General features: G+C 60.7%; 2 protein-coding genes across 2 annotated transcripts; both read right to left on the bottom strand.

Annotated features, from left to right (window-relative positions):
• Positions 1-4: 4 nt before the first annotated feature.
• Positions 5-13,400, bottom strand: TTLL3 (tubulin tyrosine ligase like 3; the record flags this gene model as incomplete). The annotated part of the gene is made up of 14 exons (XM_073354730.1): positions 13,317-13,400; positions 10,209-10,294; positions 9,311-9,412; positions 8,636-8,745; positions 6,817-6,982; positions 6,106-6,167; positions 5,380-5,508; positions 5,077-5,191; positions 4,608-4,736; positions 2,758-2,950; positions 2,530-2,678; positions 1,917-2,160; positions 1,399-1,834; positions 5-460 (listed from the first exon to the last, which is right to left on the bottom strand). Coding segments are annotated over exons 2-14 (2,355 nt in total), but the record flags the coding sequence as incomplete, so codon positions are not given.
• Positions 13,401-14,108: 708 nt separating this feature from the next.
• Positions 14,109-24,989, bottom strand: ARPC4 (actin related protein 2/3 complex subunit 4). Its single transcript, XM_073350812.1, has 6 exons — positions 24,767-24,989; positions 23,671-23,789; positions 20,498-20,609; positions 20,294-20,389; positions 19,946-20,116; positions 14,109-14,978 (listed from the first exon to the last, which is right to left on the bottom strand). The coding sequence occupies exons 1-6, from the start codon at positions 24,869-24,871 to the stop codon at positions 14,973-14,975; spliced, it is 609 nt and encodes a 202-aa protein (XP_073206913.1). The 5' UTR covers positions 24,872-24,989; the 3' UTR covers positions 14,109-14,972.
• Positions 24,990-25,055: the final 66 nt, after the last annotated feature.

Below are 25,055 nucleotides of genomic sequence, written 5' to 3'. Positions count from 1 at the left end.
GGGGTGCCCTGGGGCTAGGGACCGCCACCTGGGAGCTGCACTTGAGACAGAGCCTGGGCTGGGGCAGCGGCACCAGCTTGTCCCCCAGTGGGGAAGTGGCCACGCTGTGCATCTCCAGCAGCCTCGTCTTGCCTGGCTGTGCTCGCAGCTTGCTGAGCAGCTTCCGCCGGGGGCCAGCTGCAGCACAGGCCCCGCTGGCTGCCCCCTTCTCCCTGGCTCTGTTCTCCTTGCCGCTGACCGGTGCCGGGGGCCTGGCGACCCTGGCGAGCTGTGGAGCCCTAGGCCCACGAGGGGAGCTCTGGGGGAGTGCTTGGGAGTGCTGCGGGCAGCTGGGCACGCTGGGGCCCGGCCTGGGGCTGGCACTGGGGGAGAGTCTGTGGTTTGGAGGCCGTGGCTTTTTGACAGTGGATCCTTCCACCAAAAGGCTTATTCCTATGTACTGGGGCACATCGACAGCCGCCTGCGGGAGAAGGCAGGAGAGTGCTCAGTGCAGAGCCCCGCAGCCCTGCCAGGTCCAGGAGTGCCCACAGGGGCTGCTGGGGCCTGGGCACAGGCGCCCTGCTGGGCTGGGCTGTTGCTTTTGGATTAGTTCAGGGCCCCTGGGTGGCCGTTAGGTGCTCTCCCACTCTGGGAAGGGACAGGGAAAGTCCCCAGTACCGGGCTGGCATGTGGCCACTGTGCAGGCAGTGACAAGCAGCGCACAGTCCCTGACACGTTCTGAGAGGCCTCCAGGCAGGGCAAGGTCAGGCAACAGGGCTCACTCCCTGACACGGGTGGGTAGGACTTAAGGCTGGTCCCTGCAGCAGCACAGGACCCTCTAGTGCCCATGGGGCAGCACTGACCCCAAGGACAGAGTGCCCCCTACTGAGCCCCGCACCAGTCCCTGCTGGTGAGGGTGGGGGGGCAGCCCCACAGCCACATTGGGGCCAAGCCTGCCCCTGGCTGGGCCTATGCTTAGTGGGACTGCTGTCCCCGGCCTTGGGGCTGGCCTCTCCCTGGGTGCTCTCTGTGCCCTCTCGCAGCTCAGCTGGTCCATGCAGAGTTGGGCTCCCTGTGGGCGTTGTCTGGGTCCCCTCCCAACTCAGCCGGTCTGTTTGGGGCTGGGCTACCCCTGGGCACAGTCCAGGCCCCCTCCCAGCTCAGCTATTCCGTTTGGGCTCCCCCTGGGTGCTCTCCAGGCCCTGTCCCAGTTCAGCTGGTCCATTTGGGGCTGGGCTCTCCCTGGGCACTGTCTGAGCCCCCTCCCAACTCAGCCGGTCTGTTTGGGACTGGGCTCCCCCGGGCGCTCTCCGGGTCCCCTCCCAGATCAGCTGGTCCATGCAGAGTTGGGCTCCCACTGGGTGCTCTCCAGGCCCCGTCCCAGCTCAGCTAGTCCGTGCAGGGCTGCTGGGGACTCACCTGCTTGTAGATGAGCTCGAAGGCCCCCGTGGGGCAGCTGCGGTTGTGCTTACGGTCAATGACCACGCGGAGCGTGTCCTCCTGCACGCTGGCACACAGCTGGCTGGTCACGGCCGTGGAGGCCGCCATGGTGGGGCTGGCATTGATCTCGATCAGCCAGGGCTGGCAATTCTCCCCGAACATGAAGTCTGCCCCGTACAGCTCGAAGCTGCTCTTGCGGAACTCCACCACATCCTGGGAGGTCTGCATGGCATGGATGATGGCTGCCTTCATGCCCGGGATGATCACCTCCTGCCAGGCACCCGCCGCCCCCACCTGCTGCAGATGGGCCTGGAACTGCTGTGATGACCACATGTTGTCAGGAGGAAGCTGGGGATGGCGGCTCAGCGAGTTCTCGTAGTGCCTCTGGATGGAGTTATTGCACAGGTGGATGGAGCTGGGACCGAGAGAAAGGGGCTCAGTGCCCGCAGCTGCACATGGCCAGCCCACATTGCCCTCACCTGGGGCCTTGCACTCACGTGTCCAGGTTGTGCAGGGAGAAGGGCTGTGTGCAGAAGCGGAGGTAGCTGTCTCGGTAGAACCAGATGGTGAGCGGGTTCCAGTCCGTCACCAGGAACCACTGCCGCAGGTCGAACTTGGTGCCGTGGATGAGCAGGGGTCTCTCGATGTATTTCTGCACCACCCACTTGCCATCCTTCACGATCATGGGGTCGCAATCCACCAGCTTCAGCATCTCCTCCAGGCGGTCCATGCAGATGATTCCTGGGGGCGAGCCCAGCAACCCCATGACACACAGCATGTGGGGAGTGGGGCTGCCCCAGACTGCACACAGCTAGAGCAGCACACAGGCTGCAGTCAGGGCCAAACAGAGCCCAGAGCCTCCCGCAGTGAGTGAGAAGCCCCCACAGCAAAGCACAGGGCTGCCCCACTGGCTGTGCAGGCAGAGGGCAGGCTGGGGGATTGGTTTGGGGGAGGTCATACCCATTGCTTTGCCAGTGTCTCAGTGCCAGGCTCCCTTGCAGGTGGGATGGGGGTTTCTGGCTTCGGCCAGGCAGGCCCCAGCAGCTCCCCAAATGCAGCAGGGGAAGCGGGACCGTCCCCACTCTCCATGGCGGCAGGACCAGGCCTTACCTCTGCCCCGTGACTTGGCTCCCGGCTTCACAATCCAGATATTGCGGTCCCCCTCCATCTCTAGCTGTGGGAGCACCTCGGCCAGGCGCTGCAGGAAGTGCTCGCACTCTTCGACATAGGAGACCAGCTGATCCAGGAGTGCCCCTTCGCTGCAGTCAGACAGCCCAGCTCAGAGCGGGGCAGGTGAGCTCCGCCTCCCTCCCCCGGGCACCGCCCCGCAGCACTTACTGAACCACCTGGTAGTAGGCGCGCAGGAAGTCCCCCCAGCGTGCCCCTGTCATGCACAGAGGGGACTCGGGCTCCCTGTCGATATCCTGGTGCCTCAGGCTGCTCAGGTGCTCCTCGCAGGCCTGCAGGGCCGTTTCGATGAGCTGTGGTGGCAGGGGGCTGCCCTTCTTCCCGCCAGTCCCTCCTGGGGACTCTGCATGGGGGAGAGCGAGCCAGCTGGCAGGGCTCATGGCATTGCACAGAGGGTGCATCGTGTGGGTAGGTGCTGCTGGCGAGCCCTGGGGCTCTAGGGAGCACAGCAGATTCCGGCTGGGGGTGTCTCCCTCCCGTGGGGTCTGCACCTACCTTCCCCATGCTCCAGCATGCCTAACCCTGCCCTCCTGTCTGTCTGAGCCACAGAGGCTGACAGCACAGCAGGGAGCCACCAGATCTGGGGAGTGTCCCAAGTCGCCTACAGGGGCTGGGCTGGGCTCTGCCAGCATGGGGGCAGCGAGCTACCCTGGGGCCTGGCCCCCTCAGAACTCCCCCCAGTGCTCTCACAGCCCAGGCCCCCTACACAGCCTACTCCCTCGGCCGGGCCCTCGCGGCCCCACTCTCACGCAGGCGGAGGCCGTGCTCAGAGTCCTGGCAGCTCAGCTCGACCTAACTGTGCAGCTGCCCCAGGGAAGGCCACAGTCGCTGTGACAGATGCTCTCAGAGCGGGGAGGCCTAGGGGGACGTGCGCTGCTTTCAGTGCAGGGTGCCGGTGGGGATGGGGATGGTGGTGGGGGGACGGCGGGGACCGGCGGCAGTGGAGGCGGTGGGGGGATCGGTGGGGGGACGGCGGGGACCGGCGGCAGTGGAGGCGGTGGGGGGATCGGTGGGGGGACGGCGGGGACCGGCGGCAGTGGAGGCGGTGGGGGGATCGGTGGGGGGACGGCAGGGACCGGCGGCAGTGGAGGCGGTGGGGGGATCGGTGGGGGGATCGGTGGGGGGACGGCGGCAGTGGAGGCGGTGGGGGGATCGGTGGGGGGACGGCGGGGACCGGCGGCAGTGGAGGCGGTGGGGGGATCGGTGGGGGGATCGGTGGGGGGACGGCGGCAGTGGAGGCGGTGGGGGGATCGGTGGGGGGACGGCGGGGACCGGCGGCAGTGGAGGCGGTGGGGGGATCGGTGGGGGGACGGCAGGGACCGGCGGCAGTGGAGGCGGTGGGGGGATCGGTGGGGGGATCGGTGGGGGGACGGCGGCAGTGGAGGCGGTGGGGGGATCGGTGGGGGGACGGCGGGGACCGGCGGCAGTGGAGGCGGTGGGGGGATCGGTGGGGGGATCGGTGGGGGGACGGCGGCAGTGGAGGCGGTGGGGGGATCGGTGGGGGGACGGCGGGGACCGGCGGCAGTGGAGGCGGTGGGGGGATCGGTGGGGGGACGGCGGGGACCGGCGGCAGTGGAGGCGGTGGGGGGATCGGTGGGGGGACGGCAGGGACCGGCGGCAGTGGAGGCGGTGGGGGGATCGGTGGGGGGACGGCGGGGACCGGCGGCAGTGGAGGCGGTGGGGGGATCGGTGGGGGGACGGCAGGGACCGGCGGCAGTGGAGGCGGTGGGGGGATCGGTGGGGGGACGGCGGGGACCGGCGGCAGTGGAGGCGGTGGGGGGATCGGTGGGGGGACGGCGGGGACCGGCGGCAGTGGAGGCGGTGGGGGAATGGCGGTGGTGTAGCCCAGAGGAGAGGGAAGGAGCTGGGGCTGCCTCCCCAAAGGCTGGGCAGGGCAGGGCTGTTGCCCTCTGCCGCAGAGAGTAAAGCAGGCGGGTTCGGCAGCGGGGCCGTGACCTGCTTGTCCCCCCGTGCACTCAGCTCTCCTGTCCAGCACCTACCTGTGGACTCGCCGGCCTTCACGGGTCCCTGTGCGCTGGAAGCCGCCGCCGCCCCCCAGGCAGGTGAGCTCCAGTACCTTTTCACCACCACTTTGAGGATGCTCCGGGCGGCGGTGAGCCAGAAATCCTCTGTAAGAGATGGCGTCACCACCGCTGGTGGCCAGGCCCCAGAGCGAGGCAGGGCCATGGGGAGTGCTAAGATTGGGGGCGGGGGGCTAAGTTGGGGGCAAAGGAGGCTGGATTTTCAGGGAGATGGCTCACTTTGCAGAATGGGCCCCTTGGGGCAGTGGGGAGCCCCTGACCCCTGGGGTCAGCTGGGAGCCCCCCCATCCCCCGGACAGCCCTCTGCCTCCCCACAGTCAGCTGGGAGGCCCCCACATCACCCTGGACAGCCCTCTGCCTCTCTGGGGTCAGCTGGGAGCTGCCCCTCCGCGGAGCTATATGCCCCCCAGCACAGGGCAGCGCTCACCGATGAAGGCGTGCTTCTCATCCTCGGCACCCAGCCGGTAGCAGCGGGGGAAGAAGGTGTCGGCATCGGCCTGGTCGAACCAAGGCAGGTTCCGCAGGTTCAGACACAGCCCCACCTGGGAGAGAACAGAGCTTGGTCCTCCTGGGCCCTCACACCTGGGGACTGACCCCCGCATGGCCCCCACTGCTCCTCGCCCACCAGGGCCATGTGTGCACCCCCTCCCTGCGCAGGCCCCAGCCCCACACCCTGCCACCGCAGGCGAGGTTGGTGGTGGGACCCCCAGGCTGGCCGCCCTGCACTCACCTTGGTGGTGAAGGAGCCTGCCTTGGCGTAGTGGTTCATCACCTGCTCCTTGCGCAGGAAGCGGCAGTCGATGGCGTCTCGCCGGTTTGTCCAGATGAAATAGGGCATCTGGTTGCGAACCAGCCGCGACTGCCCATGGGAGAGGGGCTGGTGTGAGGGGCCGGGGAAGCCCAGGGGCACCCGGCCGGGTCTGTCCTGCCTAGGCTTTCTCAGCAGGCCAAACACCAGGGCACCCAGAGCCTCCGCGGTGCAGACAGGCCCATGCCCAGCAGCTGTCTGCAAGGGACGGGGCAGCACAGCACACAGCCCAGCCACTGGTCGTGCCAGCCCTCAACTCCTGCAGCCAAGGGTCCAGCAGAGCCCAGGGCTAGCCTCACCAAGCTCCTCAGTCAGACAGCTCCAAGGGGCCGCCCCTGCCCCGCCCCAGCCTGAAAGTCCCCTGCTCTGCCCAAGCCCTTCTAGGGTGACCAGACAGCAATTGTGAAAAATCAGGACAGGGGTGGGGGGTTATAGGAGCTTATATAACAAAAAGACCCAAAAACTGGGACTGTCCCTATAAAATCGGGACATCTGGTCACCTACCCCTCCCCCGTGCTCTGCCCCGGCCTGTACGCACGACTCTCAGCAGGCGATTCTGTGTGGAGGGTCCTGTGAGGCTGGCCTTCCCCCTGTGCCAGAGGGTGCAGGCAGATGGGGTGACCTGGGCTCCTCCACCCCCAAACTAACCATGAGGTCGTAGGTGCCATCAGGGTCATCATCCTGTTCCTCCTCTTCCTCGTCCTCCTCGTCTGGGGAAGAAGAGTAAGAGCCAGAGGGAGGCCAGTGCACTGCTGCCCCGGGCTCAGCGCTCGATGGCCCAGGCTGCTGAGTACTCTGATCTTGGGACCCACACGCTCCCGGGGACCTGGCAGGGCTGGGGGGGCACTCTCAGGGACAGGGCTGGGGGAACCTGGCAGGGCTGGTGCACTCCCGGGGACAGGGCTGGGGCAACCTGGCAGGGCTGGGGGAACCTGGCAGGGCTGGCACACTCCCGGGGACAGGGATGGGGGAACCTGACAGGGCTGGGGGAACCTGGCAGGGCTGGTGCACTCCCGGAGACAGGGATGGGGGAACCTGGCAGGGCTGGGACACTCCTTGGGGACCTGCCAGGCCTGGGGCACTCCCGGGACCGGGCCAAGCGTATCTCAGAATCTGGAGCCACCCCACAACAAGGTTTCATGGTTCCCCAGCAGTCTCCTTAGGGCCAGGGCCCAGGCTGACCCTCCTCCTGTGCTATGGTCCCCTGAGCTTGCTGCCCCCAGCGAGTCCTAGGCCTGAACAGGGACCTGCGCTGGAGAGCCCATGGCCAGAGCAGCTGGAGAGCCCTGGCACTGGGAGAGGAAAGATCTGCCCTGGGGGGGGCCCTTTGTCGGGCCCCTCCACATGCCCAGCTCTCACCCTCCTCGGCGCCGTCGCTGTCGTCCCCCTCCCCATCCTCCTCGCCGTCGGGTGCTCGTTCCCGTCGGCATGCCACCTTGGGGGCCTTCTTCTCCACCCAGCCCCGGCCACGCAGCAGGCTCCGGATCACGGGGTACGGGCCATGCAGCATGAAGATCTTCCTTTGCTGGAGGGGAAGGAAACTGAACGCTCCACGCAACGGGGTCCAGCCTGAGGCACAGCTGGGCCCTGGACCCCCTTAGCACAGACATGCAGGATAGGCACCCCAGGGGGTCAGACAGAGCTCAGGCAGGCAGGGCCACACAAGGCCTGTGTTGGGGAACGCCTGGGATATGTGAGGCCTCAGGGTGGGAGGGATGTGGAGGGCTGGGGGAATGGGAGGGAGGCCAAGGTCATGTGAAGCCTGTGGGGGTGTGTGACCAAGTGGAGTTTTATTTGTCGTTATGTTGCATGTGAGTCCTACTGTCCTATACCAATCCTGTGTGTACCTCAGTTTCCCTGTGTGCTGCATTAATACTGCAGTGGTGGGAACTAGGTGTGTGATTTTGCTGAGGCTCTCGGGGCAGGTGAGACTGCCCAGCTGTTTGCAGCTGTGTAACCTAAGACATGAGGGGGGGGGTGCAACCAGGTGACACCTTTTGCCCAGGAAGCAAGACAAGGAAAAGGAGGAGGGGCAAGAGCGGGTGTCTGAGGTCGGGTTGCTGGAAGCTAGGCAGTCGGCATCTGGCCAAGGCATCTGGCCCAGGACTCCCAAGATGGACTTGGCTGAAAGTCACTGATTTCTCTGCTAACGAGCTCTGTTCTACGCTGTTTTCCTGTCATCTAATAAACCTTTTGTTTTACTGGCTGGCGGAGAGTCACGTCTGACTGCGGAGTTGGGGGGCAGGACCCTATGGCTGCCCCAGGAGCCCCACCCAGGCGGACTTGCTGTGGGAAGAGCACGGTGTGGAAGGGGATTTTGAATGCTCCAAGCTCAGACCCAGGAAGGTGGAAGCTGGGGAAGCTTCTTGCCCTGGAGATAGTCTGCTCCGAGAGAGGAGGCTCCCCCAGAGTCCTGCCTGGCTTCATAGGGAGCAGTTCCAGAGCATCGCCCGGGGACTCCGTGACAGGGGAGGACATGGGAGCTGGGGGCATGTAAGACTTTGCTGACACAAAGTAAAACTATTTCCCCTTGTTTATTCCCCCCGCCCCCCTCCTCAGACGTTCTTGTTAACTGCTGGAAATGGCCCACCTTGATTAGCACTACAAAGGGTTTTCTCTCCCCCGCCCCCCACTCTCCTGCTGGTAATAGCTCATCTTAAGTGATCACTCTCCTTTTCCACTGAATGCATCCGATGTCTCAGGAAAGCTCATGCTCAAATAAATTGGTTAGTCTCTAAGGTGCCACAAGTACTCCTTTTCTTTTTGCTGGGGGAGAGTATGTCTGGGGGAAGGGCACGTAGGGATGGGGAAGATGGGGGAGTGCATGGGTACCCGGGGAGGTTGCATGGGGTGGGGCAGGGAAGGGGCAAGCAGAGCCTGGCGTGCCCACAGGGCCTTTGGACAGGTGGGGATGTAGAGGAGGGGCAGGTAGGGCTGGAGGGAGGGGAAGCGGGGGAGGGGCAGGCAGGATGGGGGGGAGACAGGGAGGGGCAGGCAGGGCCCAGGGGGAGGCAGTGAGGGGCAGGCAAATGGGGGGGCAGGCTGGGTTGGTGGGGAGGGGCAGGCAGGGCGGTGGGGGGAGGCCGGGGAGGGGCAGGCAAGGCCTGTGGGGAATGGGAGGCGGGCGCTCCTGGGGAGAAGATGGGCTGCACGTGGGGCAGAGCGAACAGCCCCTCACCTTGACGGCTCTCTCCACGTGCAGCCTGGCCTGCTTGAGGCGCTCTGGGTTGAGAGGGTAGCAGCCACTGCTGCGCCGGGTGCGCCCCTCGCTCGGAGGGGCTGTGAGCCCTGGAATGGGAGAACAGCCCAGGGTCACCTCTGCTAGACACACTCCAAGCTCTGGAGCCCCAGCTGCTGCCCGCATGCCTGCCAGGCCATGCTCGGGGGCCCTCACCCATGGCACTCTGCTCTTTCTGCTGCTTCAGGGGGCCCTGAAGGAAGGGGGGTTGGCTCCTGGCAGTGCCGCTAGCCAGGAGGCTGGGTAACGGTCCCCCCTGTGTTGCCAGCCCTGGGCAGGTCATGTGCTAAGGAACAGTCCCCAGGACAGGCTATAGGGGGCGACGGGCTGAGGCGTGCCCCCCCGCAGTGGGCAGCATGGGGAGAACTGGCTGGGGGGCTCTTGGTCAGGCAGGCCAGGGTGGGGAAAGGGACCGAGCCAGGGACACTCTCCCCTGGTGCCAGGCCCTGTGTGCTTCCACTGGGAGCCCAGGTGCCTTGGGCTGGCCCAGGCCATGCCCTGCATGCCTGGGGTTGCTCTGCTGCAGGGACTAGCCATGGCAGCCAGGTGCGCCAAAGAAAAGGGGCAGGGAGGGCAGAGAGAAGCGTTGGCCTGGACCAGCTGCAGGGCTCCTACCTTCCTGCCGCTGCCTCCTGGGGCCAGGGGCAGCAGGGCCCTTGCGGCGGGCAGGGAGCAGAGCTGCCTTCTCTGTGCCAGCATCCCCCTCGCCGTCAGCACCTGCGTTCAGCCAGGGGAGCAGCACATCAGGGCCAGGCCCTCACCCGCCGAGCCTCTGTGAGCAACCTGCCAGGGTGTATGGAGCCCACAGCAGGCTCCAATGGCTGCCACTGTCTCTGTGGGAGGGGCTGGAGGGGGTGGTCTGGGGGTGTCCTATGCTCCTGCTAAGGCCAGTCTCAGGCCCAAATGGCTTGGGCTGACCCTGCCCCACCGGCCAGCGGCTGATGGGCTCCCAGTGTGGGCAGAGGAGCTGGCAGAGGAGCTGGCAGAGTTCATTCAGTCCCTGGGACTGGCAGTGCTAGTGCCCCGCGGCCTGCAGGAGCAGCTGTCCCACCCACCTTCGTCAGACCTTCCCCTTCCCTGTCCCCCCACCCCCATGACTGTCACCTCCCGTGTGGCTCGCTGAGAGGGATGTCGATGCCCCTACATTTGGCTAGCGCCACCCTCCCAGCTCAGAGTCCCTGACAGACATTACTGAGTTCAGGCCCAGCATTCTCCAGATGGGGAAACTGAGGCACACAGGGGGGTGGGGGCTTTGCCCAAGACCAGACAGCCAGTGGGTGGCAGAGTCAGAACAACCCTGCAGTCCTGAGCCCTACACAGTCATTGCCTCGCAGTCCTTGAGCAGGGCTCTTGGGGGCTGCTGCTCGTCTCCAGCAGCCCCGACTTGGGGCCTTGCTTAGCAGGCGGGAGGGGCCATTCGCCTCCCAGGCTGGCATGCCACCACTGCTTCCCAGAGCTGCACAGAGCCCCCCGACAGCGCCTCCTCCGCTCGGCAACCCCCAGCTCCCCTCACCTGGGAATCCATGGGGCGCGTTGCTCTCTGCGCAGCCTCTTGGACAGCCCGGCTCTGTCAGCATGGCTCAGCTCCCAGCCAGCCACCTGAGACGGAGAAGGAGAAACTGGTGCAGCTGCGCCTCCTTGTGCCCCACCAGCGAGTGCCAGGGCCCCTTGCGACCTGTCGACACTCCCACAAAGCCGCACGTGGCCCCTGTGCAGCCTGAGACCCAAACACACCCTTCCAGAGGAGCCCCTGGCATCACCCCCAGGGCACCAGCTCCCAGCGCAAGGGCCAAGCACAGTCACGCATGGGGCAAAGCAGCCTCCCCACCTGTGGCCAAGAGAGCGGAGCCAGGGGGGGCTCAGCAGCTTGACAGCCCCGGCCACGGCACGACCACAGAGCACACGGGGCCAGAACGAGGGCCTTGTCGCCAGCCCCATGGGCCAGCTGGGGGACAGTAAGTAAGAGCCTGCACGCTGGCCAAGACAGCTCCGGTGCCCCAGGCAGCCAGCAAGGCCATGGAGACCACCTCCATCTCCCCGACTGTATCACCCCTGCCCTCCTCACCCCCCCAAACCTTGACCCCTACAGGCCCCCCTGGCTCCATATCGCCCCAATTCCCAACCTGACCATGACCCCACAGAGCCCTCCCATATCATCCCCAATCCCCACACTGACCGTGACCCCCCCGCCCTCTATATCGCCCCCAATCCCCCCACCGACCCGACAGACCCCAACACCCTCTATAGCGCCCCCCAAATCCTCCACCGACCCGACAGACCCCCCCGCCCTCTATAGTGCCCCCCAATCCCCCCACCGACCCGACAGACCCCCCCCGCCCTGTATAGCACCCCAATCCTCCCACCGACCCGACAGACCCCCCCGCCCTCTATACCGCCCCCCAATCCCCCCACCGACCCGACAGACCCCCCCGCCCTCTATAGCACCCCCAATCCCCCCACCGACCCGACAGACCCCCCCGCCCTCTATAGCGCTCCCCAATCCCCCCACCGACCCCACAGACCCCCCCCGCCCTCTATAGCACCCCCAATCCCCCCACCGACCCGACAGACCCCCCTGCCCTCTATAGCGCTCCCCAATCCCCCCACCGACCCCACGGACCCCCCCGCCCTCTATAGCGCTCCCCAATCCCCCCACCGACCGCACGTACCCCCCCGCCCCCTATAGAACCCCCAATCCCCCCACCGACTCCACGGAACCCCCCACCCTCTATAGCGCTCCCCAATCCCCCCACCGACCCCACGGACCCCCCCGCCCTCTATAGAACCCTCAATCCTCCCACCGACCCGACAGACCCCCCCGCCCTCTATAGCGCTCCCCAATCCCCCCACCGACCCCACATACCCCCCCGCCCCCTATAGAACCCCCAATCCCCCCACTGACCCCACGGAACCCCCCCACCCTCTATAGCACCCCCCAATTCCCCCACCGACCCCACATACCCCCCCGCCCCCTATAGAACCCCCAATCCCCCCACCGACCCCACGGAACCCCCCCACCCTCTATAGCACCCCCCAATTCCCCCACCGACCCCACGGACCCCCCCGCCCTCTATACCGCACCCCAATCCCCCCACCGACCCGACAGACCCCCCACCCTGTATAGCACCCCCAATCCCCCCACCGACCCGACAGACCCCCCCGCCCTCTATAGCGCTCCCCAATCCCCCCACTGACCCCACGTACCCCCCCGCCCCCTATAGAACCCCCAATCCCCCCACCAACCCCACGGAACCCCCCCACCCTCTATAGCACCCCCCAATCCCCCCACCGACCCGACAGACCCCCCCGCCCTCTATAGCACCCCAATCCTCCCACCGACCCCACGGACCCCCCCGCCCTCTATAGCGCTCCCCAATCCCCCCACCGACCCCACGGACCCCCCCGCCCTCTATAGCACCCCAATCCCCCCACCGACCCGACAGACCCCCCCGCCCTCTATAGCACCCCCAATCCCCCCACCGACGCCACGGACCCCCCCGCCCTCTATAGCGCTCCCCAATCCCCCCACCGACCCGACAGACCCCCCCGCCCTCTATAGCGCTCCCCAATCCCCCCACCGACCCCACGGACCCCCCCGCCCTCTATAGCACCCCCAATCCCCCCACCGACCCCACGGACCCCCCCGCCCTCTATAGCGCTCCCCAATCCCCCCACCGACCCGACAGACCCCCCTGCCCTCTATAGCGCCCCCAATCCCCCCACCAACCCGACAGACCCCCCTGCCCTCTATAGCGCTCCCCAGTCCCCCCACGAACCCCCCCGCCCTCTATAGCGCCCCCAATCCTCCCACCGACCCCACGGACCCCCCCTCCCTCTATAGCACCCCCAATCCCCCCACCGACCCCATGGACCCCCCCGCCCTCTATAGCGCTCCCCAATCCCCCCACCGACCCCACGGACCCCCCCGCCCTCTATAGCGCTCCCCAATCCCCCCACCGACCCCACGTACCCCCCCGCCCCCTATAGAACCCCCAATTCCCCCACCGACCCCACGGACCCCCCCACCCTCTATACCGCACCCCAATCCCCCCACCGACCCGACGGATCCCCCCGCCCTCTATAGCGCCCCCAATCCCCCCACCGACCCGACGGATCCCCCCGCCCTCTATAGCGCCCCCAATCCTCCCACCGACCCCACGGACCCCCCCGCCCTCTATAGCGCCCCCAATCCCCCCACCGACCCCACGGACCCCCCCGCCCTCTATAGCGCCCCCAATCCCCCCACCGACCCGACAGACCCCCCCGCCCTCTATAGCGCTCCCCAGTCCCCCCACGAACCCCCCCGCCCTCTATAGCGCCCCCAATCCTCCCACCGACCCCACGTACCCCCCCCGCCCTCTATAGCGCCCCCAATCCCCCCACCGACCCCACGGACCCCCCCGCCCTCTATAGCGCCCCCAATCCCCCCACCGACCCGACAGACCCCCCCGCCCTCTATAGCGCTCCCCAGTCCCCCCACGAACCCCCCCGCCCTCTATAGCGCCCCCAATCCTCCCACCGACCCCACGTACCCCCCCCGCCCTCTATAGCGCCCCCAATCCTCCCACCGACCCCGCGGACCCCCCCGCCCTCTATAGCGCTCCCCAATCCCCCCACCGACCCCACAGGCTCCGGCCGGGCCCTCCCCGCTCGGCTCGAGGGCCCCGCTATGGTGCGGTCTCCATGGCGACGCGAGGGCGGGCCATGGCCCTGTGACGTCAGGCGAACCCGAGCCCTTCGGTGTCGAGCCCGCCCCGCCCCCCGCAGAGTCCCCCCCCCCAGGCCCCGGCCCCATCTCTGTCCCCCCAGGGTCCCTCCTCTCCCCCCTCCATTGCACCCCAATCCCCCCACAGACCCCGCCCGCCCTCTATATCGCCCCCAATCCCCACACTGACCCCACCCACACCGGCATCAGAATCTCCCCCCCAAGGCCCCTCCTCTCCCCCCTCCATTGCACCCCAATCCCCCCACAGACTCCCCCACCCTCTATAGCACCCCCAATCCCCGCACTGTCCCCTCCCACACCGGCATCAGGATCTCCCCCCCAAGGCCCCTCCTCTCCCCCCTCCATTGCACCCCAATCCCCCCACAGACTCCCCCACCCTCTATAGCGCCCCCAATCCCCGCACTGTCCCCTCCCACACCAGCAGCAGGGTCTCCACCCACACAGGGCCCCTCGTCTCTCCCCCTTCTGTCCCCCCCAGCCCAGGATTCCTCCTTTCCCTCCCGCCTCTGGGAGCAGAGCCTCTCCTGTCACCCCACCCCACCCCAACGCCTGGCAGGTGCAGACAGCAGGGCTTCAGCTGGTGCTAGCCCCCCACAGCACTGAACTGAGGGGCCCCCGTAGTGCCCCGGGCACCATGCCCTGCCCCTAGGAGCACACAAGAACCCCCCACCAGCAGGCCACCCTCAGTGAGGCAGGAAAAAGGCTTTAATGGGGAAGGTACCAGAGCACGAACAGCAAGTGCAATAGCAAAAGCAGCACCCATTACAGACTCCAACTCTGTCGGGGAGTCCAGCCTCCTCAGCTTCAGGCAGAAAAATGGAAGGTGAAGGCTACAGGCCGGAGTACATGCTGCCTAGTCCTGTGTCACACAGATGGGGTTGAAGGAAAGCAGTGCTCCCTGCAGTTCTGCCCAGCTGCACCCCTACCCTTAGCGGGGAATCTCTCACCAAAGCAGCCCATAGAGCTGCAGCAGGGAGGCTGTGGAGATTGGGAATTGGAGGGTGCCAGGACTGGCCCCCGCGCACACTGCTGCCTTGCCCAGGACAGCTGCTCTCAGCCCGACTTGCTGGAAGCCGTAATGCTGGGATTAGGCTCAGAGTTGTGTCTCCAGAATGCCACGTGCATGAGGCTGCTTTGCAGCAGCTGGTAGAGCGGGCTGAGTGGGCTCTGTCCTCAGCTGGAACGCCAGCTAGCAGGTACCAGCCTCAGGGCAGAAGCTGCTCGTGCTGTCCGGTACTGGAGCAGACACAGCTCCCTCCAGCCCCCAGAGCCTTGGACAATTACAGCAATGATTAGTCATTTAAAAAATCATACAGAGTTGACAGTCTCAAACAAGCACAGAGTTTGGTTCAAACTATTAACTCCCCCCCCGCTCCCTTCCCCGGGGCCGGCGGAGAATCAGTGTACATTCCACTGGGACAGCTCCCGAAGATCGGATTGCTTCTCATCTCTTCCAGATAGCAAGGCCCTGAGCATGGCCCTCCCTAGCAGGGCAGCTGTGCAGACGCAGGAGAGAATGAGAACCTGAGCTGTAGAGTCCAGCACCACGCTCTAAAACTGTAAGGAAGGAAAAAAGAAAGGTGGGCAGGTGCCCATTAGTCCCTGTGCACCCACCCATCTTCCCAGTCACATACCCAGCCTGTGCAGGGCCCTGCGAGCTACAGTGCTTTTGCACAGAATGTGCTGGAACCAAGCTGCCCTCGTCTCTACTGGAGAGGGGGCAGCCTATGGAAAGCACAGATCCCAGAACTGGACACTCCAGCCAGCTCACGGAGTATGGGCAGTTGGGACCTGTGCTCTGGAGATGGTCACTTCTTACTGCACAGCTCTTCGCCCGGGGAGGTTGAGCTGCCGACCAGCCAACCGCACACATTACGCACCCACACCAGCCCACTGAACTCACATCCCTGCAGGAGCCTGCCTGCTGCAGCCATCCAGTCACTTGGTACCACACTGCTCCCTCATGTAACAGGGTACCAGGGCTGCCCACATCACCCAGCAGCAGGCCCTCATCCCCCATGATGAGTCCCACCTCTGGGAGACTTCACATCACCCCAGGCAGGCCCTCCCCAAGCTGCACCCTCCAGGGATCATAGGAGCATAGCATGGCCATATTGGGTCAGACCAATGGTCCATCTAGCCCCATCAACAATGGCCAGTGCCAGATGCTTCAGAGGGAGTGATTCATCATGTCAACCAGTCTCAGCTTCCGGCAGGCAGAGGCTTAGGGACACCCAGTGCACAGGGTTGCATCCCTGACCATCTTGGCAAATAGCCATTGATGGACCTGTCCTCCAGGAACTGATCGAGTTAGCTTTTGAACCCAGTTATACTTTTGGCCTTCACATCCCCTGGCAATGAGTTCCACAGGGTGACTGTTGTGTGAAGTACTTCCTTATGTTTGTTTGACCAGCTACCCATTAATTTCATTTGGTGACCCCTGGTTCCTTTGTTATGAGAAGGAGTAAACAGCACTCATTTACTTTCTCCACAGCAGTCGTGATTTTATAGGCCTCAACCCTGTCCTCCTCCTCAGTAGTTTCTCTCCAAATTTGACCTGTCCCAGTCTTTTTAAATCTCCTGCCAAAGCTGTTCCAAACCCCTCACCAGTTTGGTTGCCCTTCTCTGTACTTCTTCCAATTTAAAAAAAAAAATTTTTTTTGGAGATAGGGCAACCACATCTACATGCAGTATTCAAGGGTCTGGGTGTACCACAGATTTATATAGTGGTGTTAGGATATTTTCTGTATTACCTATCCCTTTCCTAATTGTTCCTAACTATTGTTAGCTTTTCTAACTGCTGCAGCAGATGGAGTCGTGGATAGTTCTGACATCTGTTCAATGATCTCTTTCTTGAGGTGTCTAAATTAGCTGCGACCACATCATTTTATATGTAGAGGTGGGATGATGTTTTCCAATGTGCATTACTTTGCATTTATCAACAGTGAATTTCACCTGCCATTTTGTTGCCTAGTCACCTAGTTTTACGAGATCCCTTTTTAAGTCTTTGCAGCTAACTTTCAACTTAACTATCTTTAGTTTTACATCTGCAAACTTTGCCACCTCACTGTTTATCCCTTTTTGCAGATCATTTATGAGTATGTTAAACAGTATTGGTCCCAGTATAGATCTTAGGGGGACCAAGCTATTTCTCTCCACTGAAAACTGACCTTTTATTCTTACCTTTGTTTCCTATCTTTTAACCAGTTACCAATCCATCAGAGAACCTTCCCTCTTATCCCACGACTGCTTACTTTGCTTAAGAGCCTTTGGTGAGGGACCTTGTCAAAGGCTTTCTGAAAGTCCAAGTGCATTATATCCACTGGGTCCTTCTTGTCCACATTTGTTGACCCCTCACAAAATAATTCTAATAGACTGGTGAGGCATGATTTGCCTTTACAAAACCTGCGTTGACTCTTCCCCACCATCTCATTTATCTATGTTTCATAATTCTGTTCTTTACTATGGAGTCAACCAATTTGTTCAATACTGAAGTTAGGCTCACTGGCCTGTAATTGCCAGGATTGCCTCTAGAGGCTTTGAAAAAAACCAACCAGCATCACATTAGCCATCCTCCCGTCATCCAGAGCAGTGGTCTCCGAAGTGGGGTGTGTGGCAGGAGGAGCGCCGCTGTCACGGTGGGGTCAGTGCTCCCAGACCTTTGATTCTCTGACAGCACACCAGTGCCAGCTTTTTTTTTTTTTTGGGTTTCCTAGAACTGGCCCTGAGGGTGCACGATCCAAAAAGTTTGGAGACCACTGACCTAGAGAGGCTGATTTAAGTGATGGTTATATACTGCAGTTTCGTATTTTAGTTCCTTCAGAACTCTTGGGTAAATACCATCTGGTCCTGGTGATTTATCACTGTTTAATTTAGCAATTTGTTCCAAAGCCTCCTTTATTGACACCTCAATTTGGGATAGTTCCTCAGATCTGTCACCTAAATATAATGGCTCAGGTTTGGGAATCTCCCTCTCATCCTCTACATGAATTCTTTGCATCACTTTTTCACTACAGTTTCTCTCCCGTGGATTTATTTTCCCTGTCTGCTGTTTTAGAACCTTGATTGCCCAGTGGCTTCCTGCTTCTGATGTACTTAAACACTTTTTGCTTAATGACAGGTTACAGACCAACATGGCTGCTACTCTTTATCCGCAAAAAGAAAAGGAGTACTTGTGGCACCTTAGAGACTAACCAATTTGTTAGTCTATAAGGTGCAACAAGTACTCCTTTTCTTTTTACTTCTTTTTGCTGTTAGCTTATGGGTCTCTTGCAAGTTGCTCTTCATATTCTTTGACCTGCCTAATTCTACTGTTACACGTGACTTGCTAGAGTTTATGCTCCTTTCTGTTTTCCTCAGTAAGACTGGACTTCCAGTTTCTGAAAGATATTTGTCTCTAACCACCTCTTTTACTGTTTAGCCAGGGTGACTTTTTTTGGTCCTCTAACAGTTCTTTTATCTGGGATATACATTTAGTTTCTACCTCTATTATGATTTCCACTGAATGAATCTGATGAAGTGAGCTCTAGCTCACGAAAGCTCATGCTCAAATAAATTGGTTAGTCGCTAAGGTGCCACAAGTAATCCTTTTCTTTTTGCGAATACAGACTAACACGGCTGCTACTCTGAGACCTGCCTCTATTATGGTGTTTTAAAAAAGTTTCTATGCAGCTTGCAGGAATTTTCATGCTTGTGACTGTTCTTTTCAATTTCTGTTTAACTTCCTCGTTTTTGTATGGTTCCTCTTTTTTAAGTTAAATGCTACCGTGGTGATTTTCTTTGGTATTTCCCCTTCTACAAGGATGTTATATTTAATTACATTATGGTCGCTATTACCAAGCAGTTCAGCTACACCACCTCTTGGACCAGATCCTGTGCGCCACCTAGTACTAAATCAAGAACTGCCTCTCCCCTTGTGGATTCCAGGACTAGCTGCTCCAAGAAACAGTCATTTACCATGTCAAAAAATTTTCATCTCTTTATCCCATCCTGAGGTGATCTGTACAGTCAACATGGGGCTAGCTGAAGAAACCCATTATTACTGGGCTTTCTGATTTTGTATTAGCCAGGATGGGCAGGGATGGTGTCCCTAGCCTCTGTTTGCCAGAAGCTGGGAATGGGCAACAGGAGATGGATCACTCAATAATTGCCCTGTTCTGTTCATTACCTCTGGGACACCTGGCACTGGCCACTGTTGGAAGACAGGATACTGGGCTAGATGGACCTTTGGTCTGACCCAGTCTGGCCGTTCTTATGTAGCCTCTCTAATTTCCCTGAGCATTTCCAGTCACCAGCACCATCCTGGTCAGGTGGCTGGCAGTATATTCCTACTGCTCTAATCTTATTATTCAAGTATGGAATTTCCATTAGTTACTATATTTGACTCTCTTTCAGAGATAGTGCCACGCCTCACCCTCAGTGTGATGTGCTCCATCACTCCTACATATTTTGTACCCTAGCCCCTCCCCATGCCACGCTCCAGGCAGAGACCACATACATGGGACTGCCTGTGTTCTAACTAGACCTTTTTAAGGGGCAGAGTCAGGAGACCCAAACAGGCTTTCATGTGACCCTTTGTTCCCATGAAGAAAAGGAGTACTTGTGGCACCTTAGAGACTAACCAATTTATTTGAGCATAAGCTTTCGTGAGCTACAGCTCACTTCATCGGATGCATACTATGGAAACTGTAGAAGACATTATATACACAGAGACCATGAAACAATACCTCCTCCCACCCCACTCTCCTGCTGGTAATAGCTTATCTAAAGTGATCATCAAGATCATCAAATCATCATCATTTCCAGCACAAATCCAGGTTCTCTCACCCTCTGCCCCCAGTCCCCCCTCCCCCCCCCAAACTCACTCTCCTGCTGGTAGTAGCCCATCCAAAGTGACCACTCTCTTTAAAATGTGTATGATAATCAAGGTGGATTAGCTTTGGATAAGCTATTACCAGCAGGAGAGTGAGTTTGTGTGTGTGGGGGGGGCGGAGGGGGGGCGGAGGGTGAGAAAACCTGGATTTGTGCTGGAAATGGCCCAACTTGATGATCACTTTAGATAAGCTGTTACCAGCAGGAGAGTGGGGTGGGAGGAGGTATTGTTTCATGGTCTCTGTGTATATAATGTCTTCTGCAGTTTCCACTGAATGCATCCGATGAAGTGAGCTGTAGCTCACGAAAGCTCATGCTCAAATAAATTGGTTAGTCTCTAAGGTGCCACAAGTACTCCTTTTCTTTTTGCAAATACAGACTAACACGGCTGTTACTCTGAAAATTGTTCCCATGCTGGTTCTGGCAATCCAAACTCACCCTCCCCACACTCAGCCAGCATGGAAACAGACAGTGGGGATGTGCCAGGCCTCGCTTTAAGGCCAGGTTCCCACATCTCTGAGGAAAGGCTGTAGTCCCCCTTTGTCTAGCTGTTACCCCCAAAGCTCTTTCTGGTCAATAAGAGGCTACCCACGAGCCCCTTCCTGCAATGGGGGAGGGGAAGGAAGCTGCTGTTCCCCTGCTTAGGAGCTCACATTCTTGAGGAACTCCTCAGCAACGATGCGAGCCCTGGCGTTGACGGACAGCTTCATCTCACTGATCTCCTTGTCAATCTCTTCCATGAAGTGGATCACAAAATCCACTAGCTTGTGCTTGTACATCTGCTCCGTGTGGAAGTTTGTTATCAGGAAGCTGATGTCATAGCCCTAGTAGGGGAGAGGAAAGGAGCAACACCTCATCAGTGATCAGCACCAGAGCCCCTTTGCCCTGCCTGGCAGCTCAGCACCATGGCAAAGACGCTCACAACAGTGAGCTGCCAAAGCGGGCGAGTAGAAGCGTCCCTCTCTTAAACCACAGGATATGCCCTCCCCCAGTCATCTCACCTCCACGGGTTTCCGGCGCAGGATGAAGAAGTTCTCAGCCCTCATCATCATGAAGCGCATGAATTTGTGGCACAGGATCTTCTCAATCTCGTCTGCCTGAAGAGGGGAAGGGGAAGTCAGGCGTCCTCAAGCTGAGTGCAAGCCACCAACCCTTTTCCTCAGCTCCAGCTCCATTCTCTCCCCCTCCCCCCCCAGCAGGCTCACCTGTTTCACTGCAATGCTGACTCTCACGGAGTTGATGGACCCCTCGATCAGAACCTTCTCTTTCTCATTCCTGCTGATGATCACTGGCTGTAACAGCAGCTCTTTGCTACTCCTGCAAACCCAGAAAAGACATCAGCATGCATAGAGGAGGGAACACCTGTGAGCCCAAGGCACGTGCATGCCACAAGGGGCAGTCACCTACCAAGGAGTGGCTCGCTTACCTGGCCACTTGCAGCTGGGGAAAAGCATAGGAACCTCATTGTAATACAGAAGCTTCCACTTTTGTACATAGCACTGATGCCAGATGTACAGCCCTCAGGACTGAAGAGGTCCAGCCTGAGCAGCACTACCCCTGTCAACATGCCTCATCTCTGTCCCACAGGAGCCACCCGCAAGCCTCCTTGGTCCATCCAGTCCTCAGCTTCCCTGATGGGACTGACCAGATGGGTAATTAGTGCCAGTTGTGCCAGCTGTGAGTTGTGTGTGTGGCACCATGCACTAGACAGACTCACACCAGACACAGGCCAATTAGCAGCCAACACCCTTTGCTGTAGCCAGTGGCTTGGCAGAGGGGGAGGAGGGAAAGACGCCTTGCCTCCAAAGGGCTGTGTAAGGTCTTCACTACATGGGAATAAGAAAAGGAGTACTTGTGGCACCTTAGAGACTAACCAATTTATTAGAGCATGAGCTTTCGTGAGCTACAGCTCACTTCATCAGATGCATACCGTGGAAACGGCAGCAGACTTTATATATACACAGAGAATATGAAACAATACCTCCTCCCACCCCACTGTCCTGCTGGTAATAGCTTATCTAAAGTGATCATCAGGTGGGCCATTTCCAGCACAAATCCAGGTTCTCACCCTCCACCCCCCCACACAAATTCACTCTCCTGCTAGTGATAGCCCATTTGGATGGGCTATCACCAGCAGGAGAGTGAATTTGTGTGGGGGGGGTGGAGGGTGAGAAAACCTGGATTTGTGCTGGAAATGGCCCACCTGATGATCACTTTAGATAAGCTATTACCAGCAGGACAGTGGGGTGGGAGGAGGTATTGTTTCATATTCTCTGTGTATATATAAAGTCTGCTGCCGTTTCCACGGTATGCATCTGATGAAGTGAGCTGTAGCTCACGAAAGCTCATGCTCAAATAAATTGGTTAGTCTCTAAGGTGCCACAAGTACTCCTTTTCTTTTTGCGAATACAGACTAACACGGCTGTTACTCTGAAACTACATGGGAATGTTTTCTTGATATAAACAATGCTTTAAATTCACACCTCTCTGGTTATCCTGGGGCAGCCTTCACATGGGCATCCAACCACCACTATCACAGGGACTCTCTTCACTTTACATCTTTCTCCTAGTTAGGAGCTAAAGGTAAACCGAAGAAACCCCTGAGAGCAGAGTAACACACAGGGTTCCCCTGAGATCACAAGGCCTCCAGAGCCAGGAACCATCTTGCAGGAACAAAGCCTACTTCTCCCCCAAAGCTCCAAGACAGTAGCTGAAGGGAGCAATGCAAAGTGGTGCTTGCAGGGTTCCAGTCCCATGGGACAGCTGCAATACAAGCTTTCCCCACACAGCCGGTGCTTTGAACCCCCAAGGGATAGGAATATCTCCTAAGGATGGCAGGGGACTCTGGTTCCCATTCTCCAGAACAGACTGGGCAGTACAGCCAGTCCCGTGCGGTGATGGAGACGCTCCTGGGACTAACTTCAGCCTCTCACTGAAACGTTCCAAACAACAAACATCTCGGCAACCTCAACCGTGCCCTTTGACTGCATGATGACAATGCAATTTCCAAGCACTTTGCCATGGAAGAGCCATATATTATTAATTAAAGCCAGGAAGGGACTTGTCTGCTGAACACACGTTGCTTTCCTCAAGTACGCAGAAATGCATATTTCATGACAAAAAATTAGATCACAACAAAACAACCTTAACTCTGACCCATCGATTGTTAGTTTAATCAAATTCTGTTGCCTTGATTTAAGTAGCAACACATTTTCTTTTAAGGGACATTGTTAAACGGAAAGTCTGAGCAGTAAACATATTTAACAAAATTACCTTCTCAATTGACAGTAGGATCTCAATACTGGTTCGTGAGAACAACATTCTAGGCAGAGCTGGTATTGATGCCTATACTTAAGGCTGCCAAACACTTCCTATAAGACACTAATTTAAACTGCATATAAACTGGGTCAAACCGTAGCCACTTTCCCATGCTGGGCATCTTATTCAGGCTGAATATAAGTCTCAGCAAAAATGGTTCAACCGTCTGACCAAGCGTAGAGGAAAATATTTTGTCCATGTTAAAACAATTCTTAAATTCACTGAGATGCTCTAGTGCTTTGCAGCCGGGACTAGAAATTTGGCGGGGTGAGGTGTCAGTGAGGAGCCCATTTTGCTGTTCCTGTGAAAACCTGCTCAAATGTGTTCTAGCCTTTGAAAAACTCTGTTCACCCATGCTCCATGGAGACCTCAGAGTTCACCAGCTAAATTCTGCAAAGAGTTTATCTGCACTGACCATGCTCCAACCCAGGGTGAGCAGGACTTTCCTGGCCATTGCTGCCTGGTGCACCAGAACATGCAGGGAAGGGGTAACAGTGGGGCAAAGTCAGGGCAAGTCTGGGAGCAGGGGTTGGGAGAGTCTGTTTTCCTAAGCTGTTGGTGTTCCTCTGGCTGATGCCCAGGCAGCGTGGAGAAGAAAACACACTGACTCTGCTACAGAAAGGACAAGGGCTGAACCTGGGGGCAGGATAGCTTGTGGGGGGAGAGACAGACTGGGACTGAGAGCTGGCTAGAAGGCATTGCAGATCAGTCGAAGAGGGAGGGGGAACTGGGACTGGCTGGGCAAGAAGCCTGAGAACGAACTGAAGAGAAGGGAAGCCAACTGGGACAAGAACCTGGGAGAAGAGTGTGTGGGGGGTGGGGGTAGGGGAAGAGATTACTAAGAAGCTGCTCGCTGCTCCATAACCCATGATGCTTCTGGCAGCCTTAGCCCCCCAGGCCCCGGGGTGACAGGCAGCAGCCTGAGCAAGCAGCCAACCCCCGTATATTTCCCCTGCTGGAACAGGGGCTCCAAGCCCTCTGAGGCCTTCAGGGCACGCTGGGCTTCAGCAGACTTCAGGGTGCCCCCCGCCCATCTCGGGGTCCCAACCCCCCGCCGTACCTGACTTCCACCTCCGGCTTGTTGTGTCGCTCCACCACCTGGGAGGAGAAGTTCTCCAGGCACAGGGCAGCCTGCAGCGTGGCGCGCACTGCGTTCAGGTAGGGGCGCAGGGTGGCGGTCTAGGGAGAGCCGGGAAGTCAGAACCAGGACAAGAGCCACCAGCGCCCCTCCCAGGCCTGGCCTCCCCACTCCCGACCCGGGCGCACCCCCAGGCCCCTCCACGCCTCCCCAGCCCCCGACCCGACCCCACATTCCCGACCACGCTCCCGGCCCTCTCCAGCCCCCCACCAGGTCCGGCCCAGCCCGGCCCTCCCCCCACCTCGCCGGCCTCCGCCCCCGCCTCCCGACCCCCAGCCCCCGCCTCCCCACTCCCGACCCCGCCGCGCCCCCAGGCCCCCCCGCGCCTCCCCACTCCCCGGCCCCGCATTCCCGACCACCCTCCCGGCCCTCCCCAGCTCCCCACCAGGTCCGGCCCTCCCCCCACCTCCCCGGCCTCTGCCTCCCCACTCCCGACCCCCTCCCCGAGGCGCCCCCGCGCCTCCCCAGCCCCCTACCCCACATTCCCGATCCCCCTCCCGGCCCTCCCCAGCCCCCTGCCAGGTCCGGCCCAGCCCGGCCCTCCCCCCACCTCCCCCCCCGCCTCCCGACCCCCAGCCTCCGCCCCCGCCTCCCCACTCCCGACCCCCTCCCCGGCCCCGCATTCCCGATCCCCCTCCCCGGCCCTCCCCAGCCCCCCACCAGGTCCGGCCCAGCCCGGCCCTCCCCCCACCTCGCCGGCCTCCGCCCCCGCCCCCGCCTCCCGACCCCCAGCCTCCGCCCCCACCTCCGCCTCCCCACTCCCGACCCCCTCCCTGGCCCCCCACTCCCGATCCCCCTCCCGGCCCTCCCCAGCTCCCCGCCAGGTCCGGCCCTCCCCCCACCTCCCCCCACCTCCCCGGCCTCTGCCTCCCCACTCCCGACCCCCTCCCCGAGGCGCCCCCGATCCCCCTCCCGGCCCCGCCTCCCCCCGCCAGGTCCGGCCCAGGCCGGCCCCCCCCCACCTCGCCGGCCCCCGCCTCCCGGGCGGCCTCGCCGGTCCCTTCTCCCCCGCCCCTACCATAGCGGCGGCTTCGGTCCGTCCGTCCGTCCAGCTCCCAGGAAGCGGAAGTGGCGGGTGCAGCCGCGGCGGCTTCTCTCTTCCGGGATGGGCGGCCCGTTCCATTACCGCCTGCGGGGGTCTCTCATCCGAGCCTCCCTCCTGGCCGGGAATGGAACCCGCCTCTCACCCTCCCACACCGGCTGCCCGCGCGGGGGGAGCAGGGGCAACACTCGGCCGCTGCGGGCCCACCGGGAGCGCCGGGGCTCCTCACTCCCCCCCATCCCGCACTTGGTACATTCCGGCCGCT

This window comes from Lepidochelys kempii, chromosome 7 (assembly GCF_965140265.1).
Source record: "Lepidochelys kempii isolate rLepKem1 chromosome 7, rLepKem1.hap2, whole genome shotgun sequence".
Taxonomy (NCBI): Eukaryota; Metazoa; Chordata; order Testudines; family Cheloniidae; genus Lepidochelys; species Lepidochelys kempii.
The sequence above is the reverse complement of the archived record's forward strand: the minus strand, read 5'-3'. Positions and strand labels throughout refer to the sequence as shown.

What these genes read in the sequence shown, in the direction of transcription:
- ARPC4 (XM_073350812.1), bottom strand. Translation starts at nt 24,871, where the DNA reads ATGGAACGGGCCGCCCATCCCGGAAGAGAGAAGCCGCCGCGGCTGCAC. An exon ending in AAGCCGGAGGTGGAAGTCAG is followed by an intron (nt 20,610 to 23,670) that starts GTACGGCGGGGG and finishes CTGGGTTTGCAG; the next exon opens with GAGTAGCAAAGAGCTGCTGT. An exon ending in TGCGCCGGAAACCCGTGGAG is followed by an intron (nt 20,117 to 20,293) that starts GTGAGATGACTG and finishes CTCCCCTACTAG; the next exon opens with GGCTATGACATCAGCTTCCT.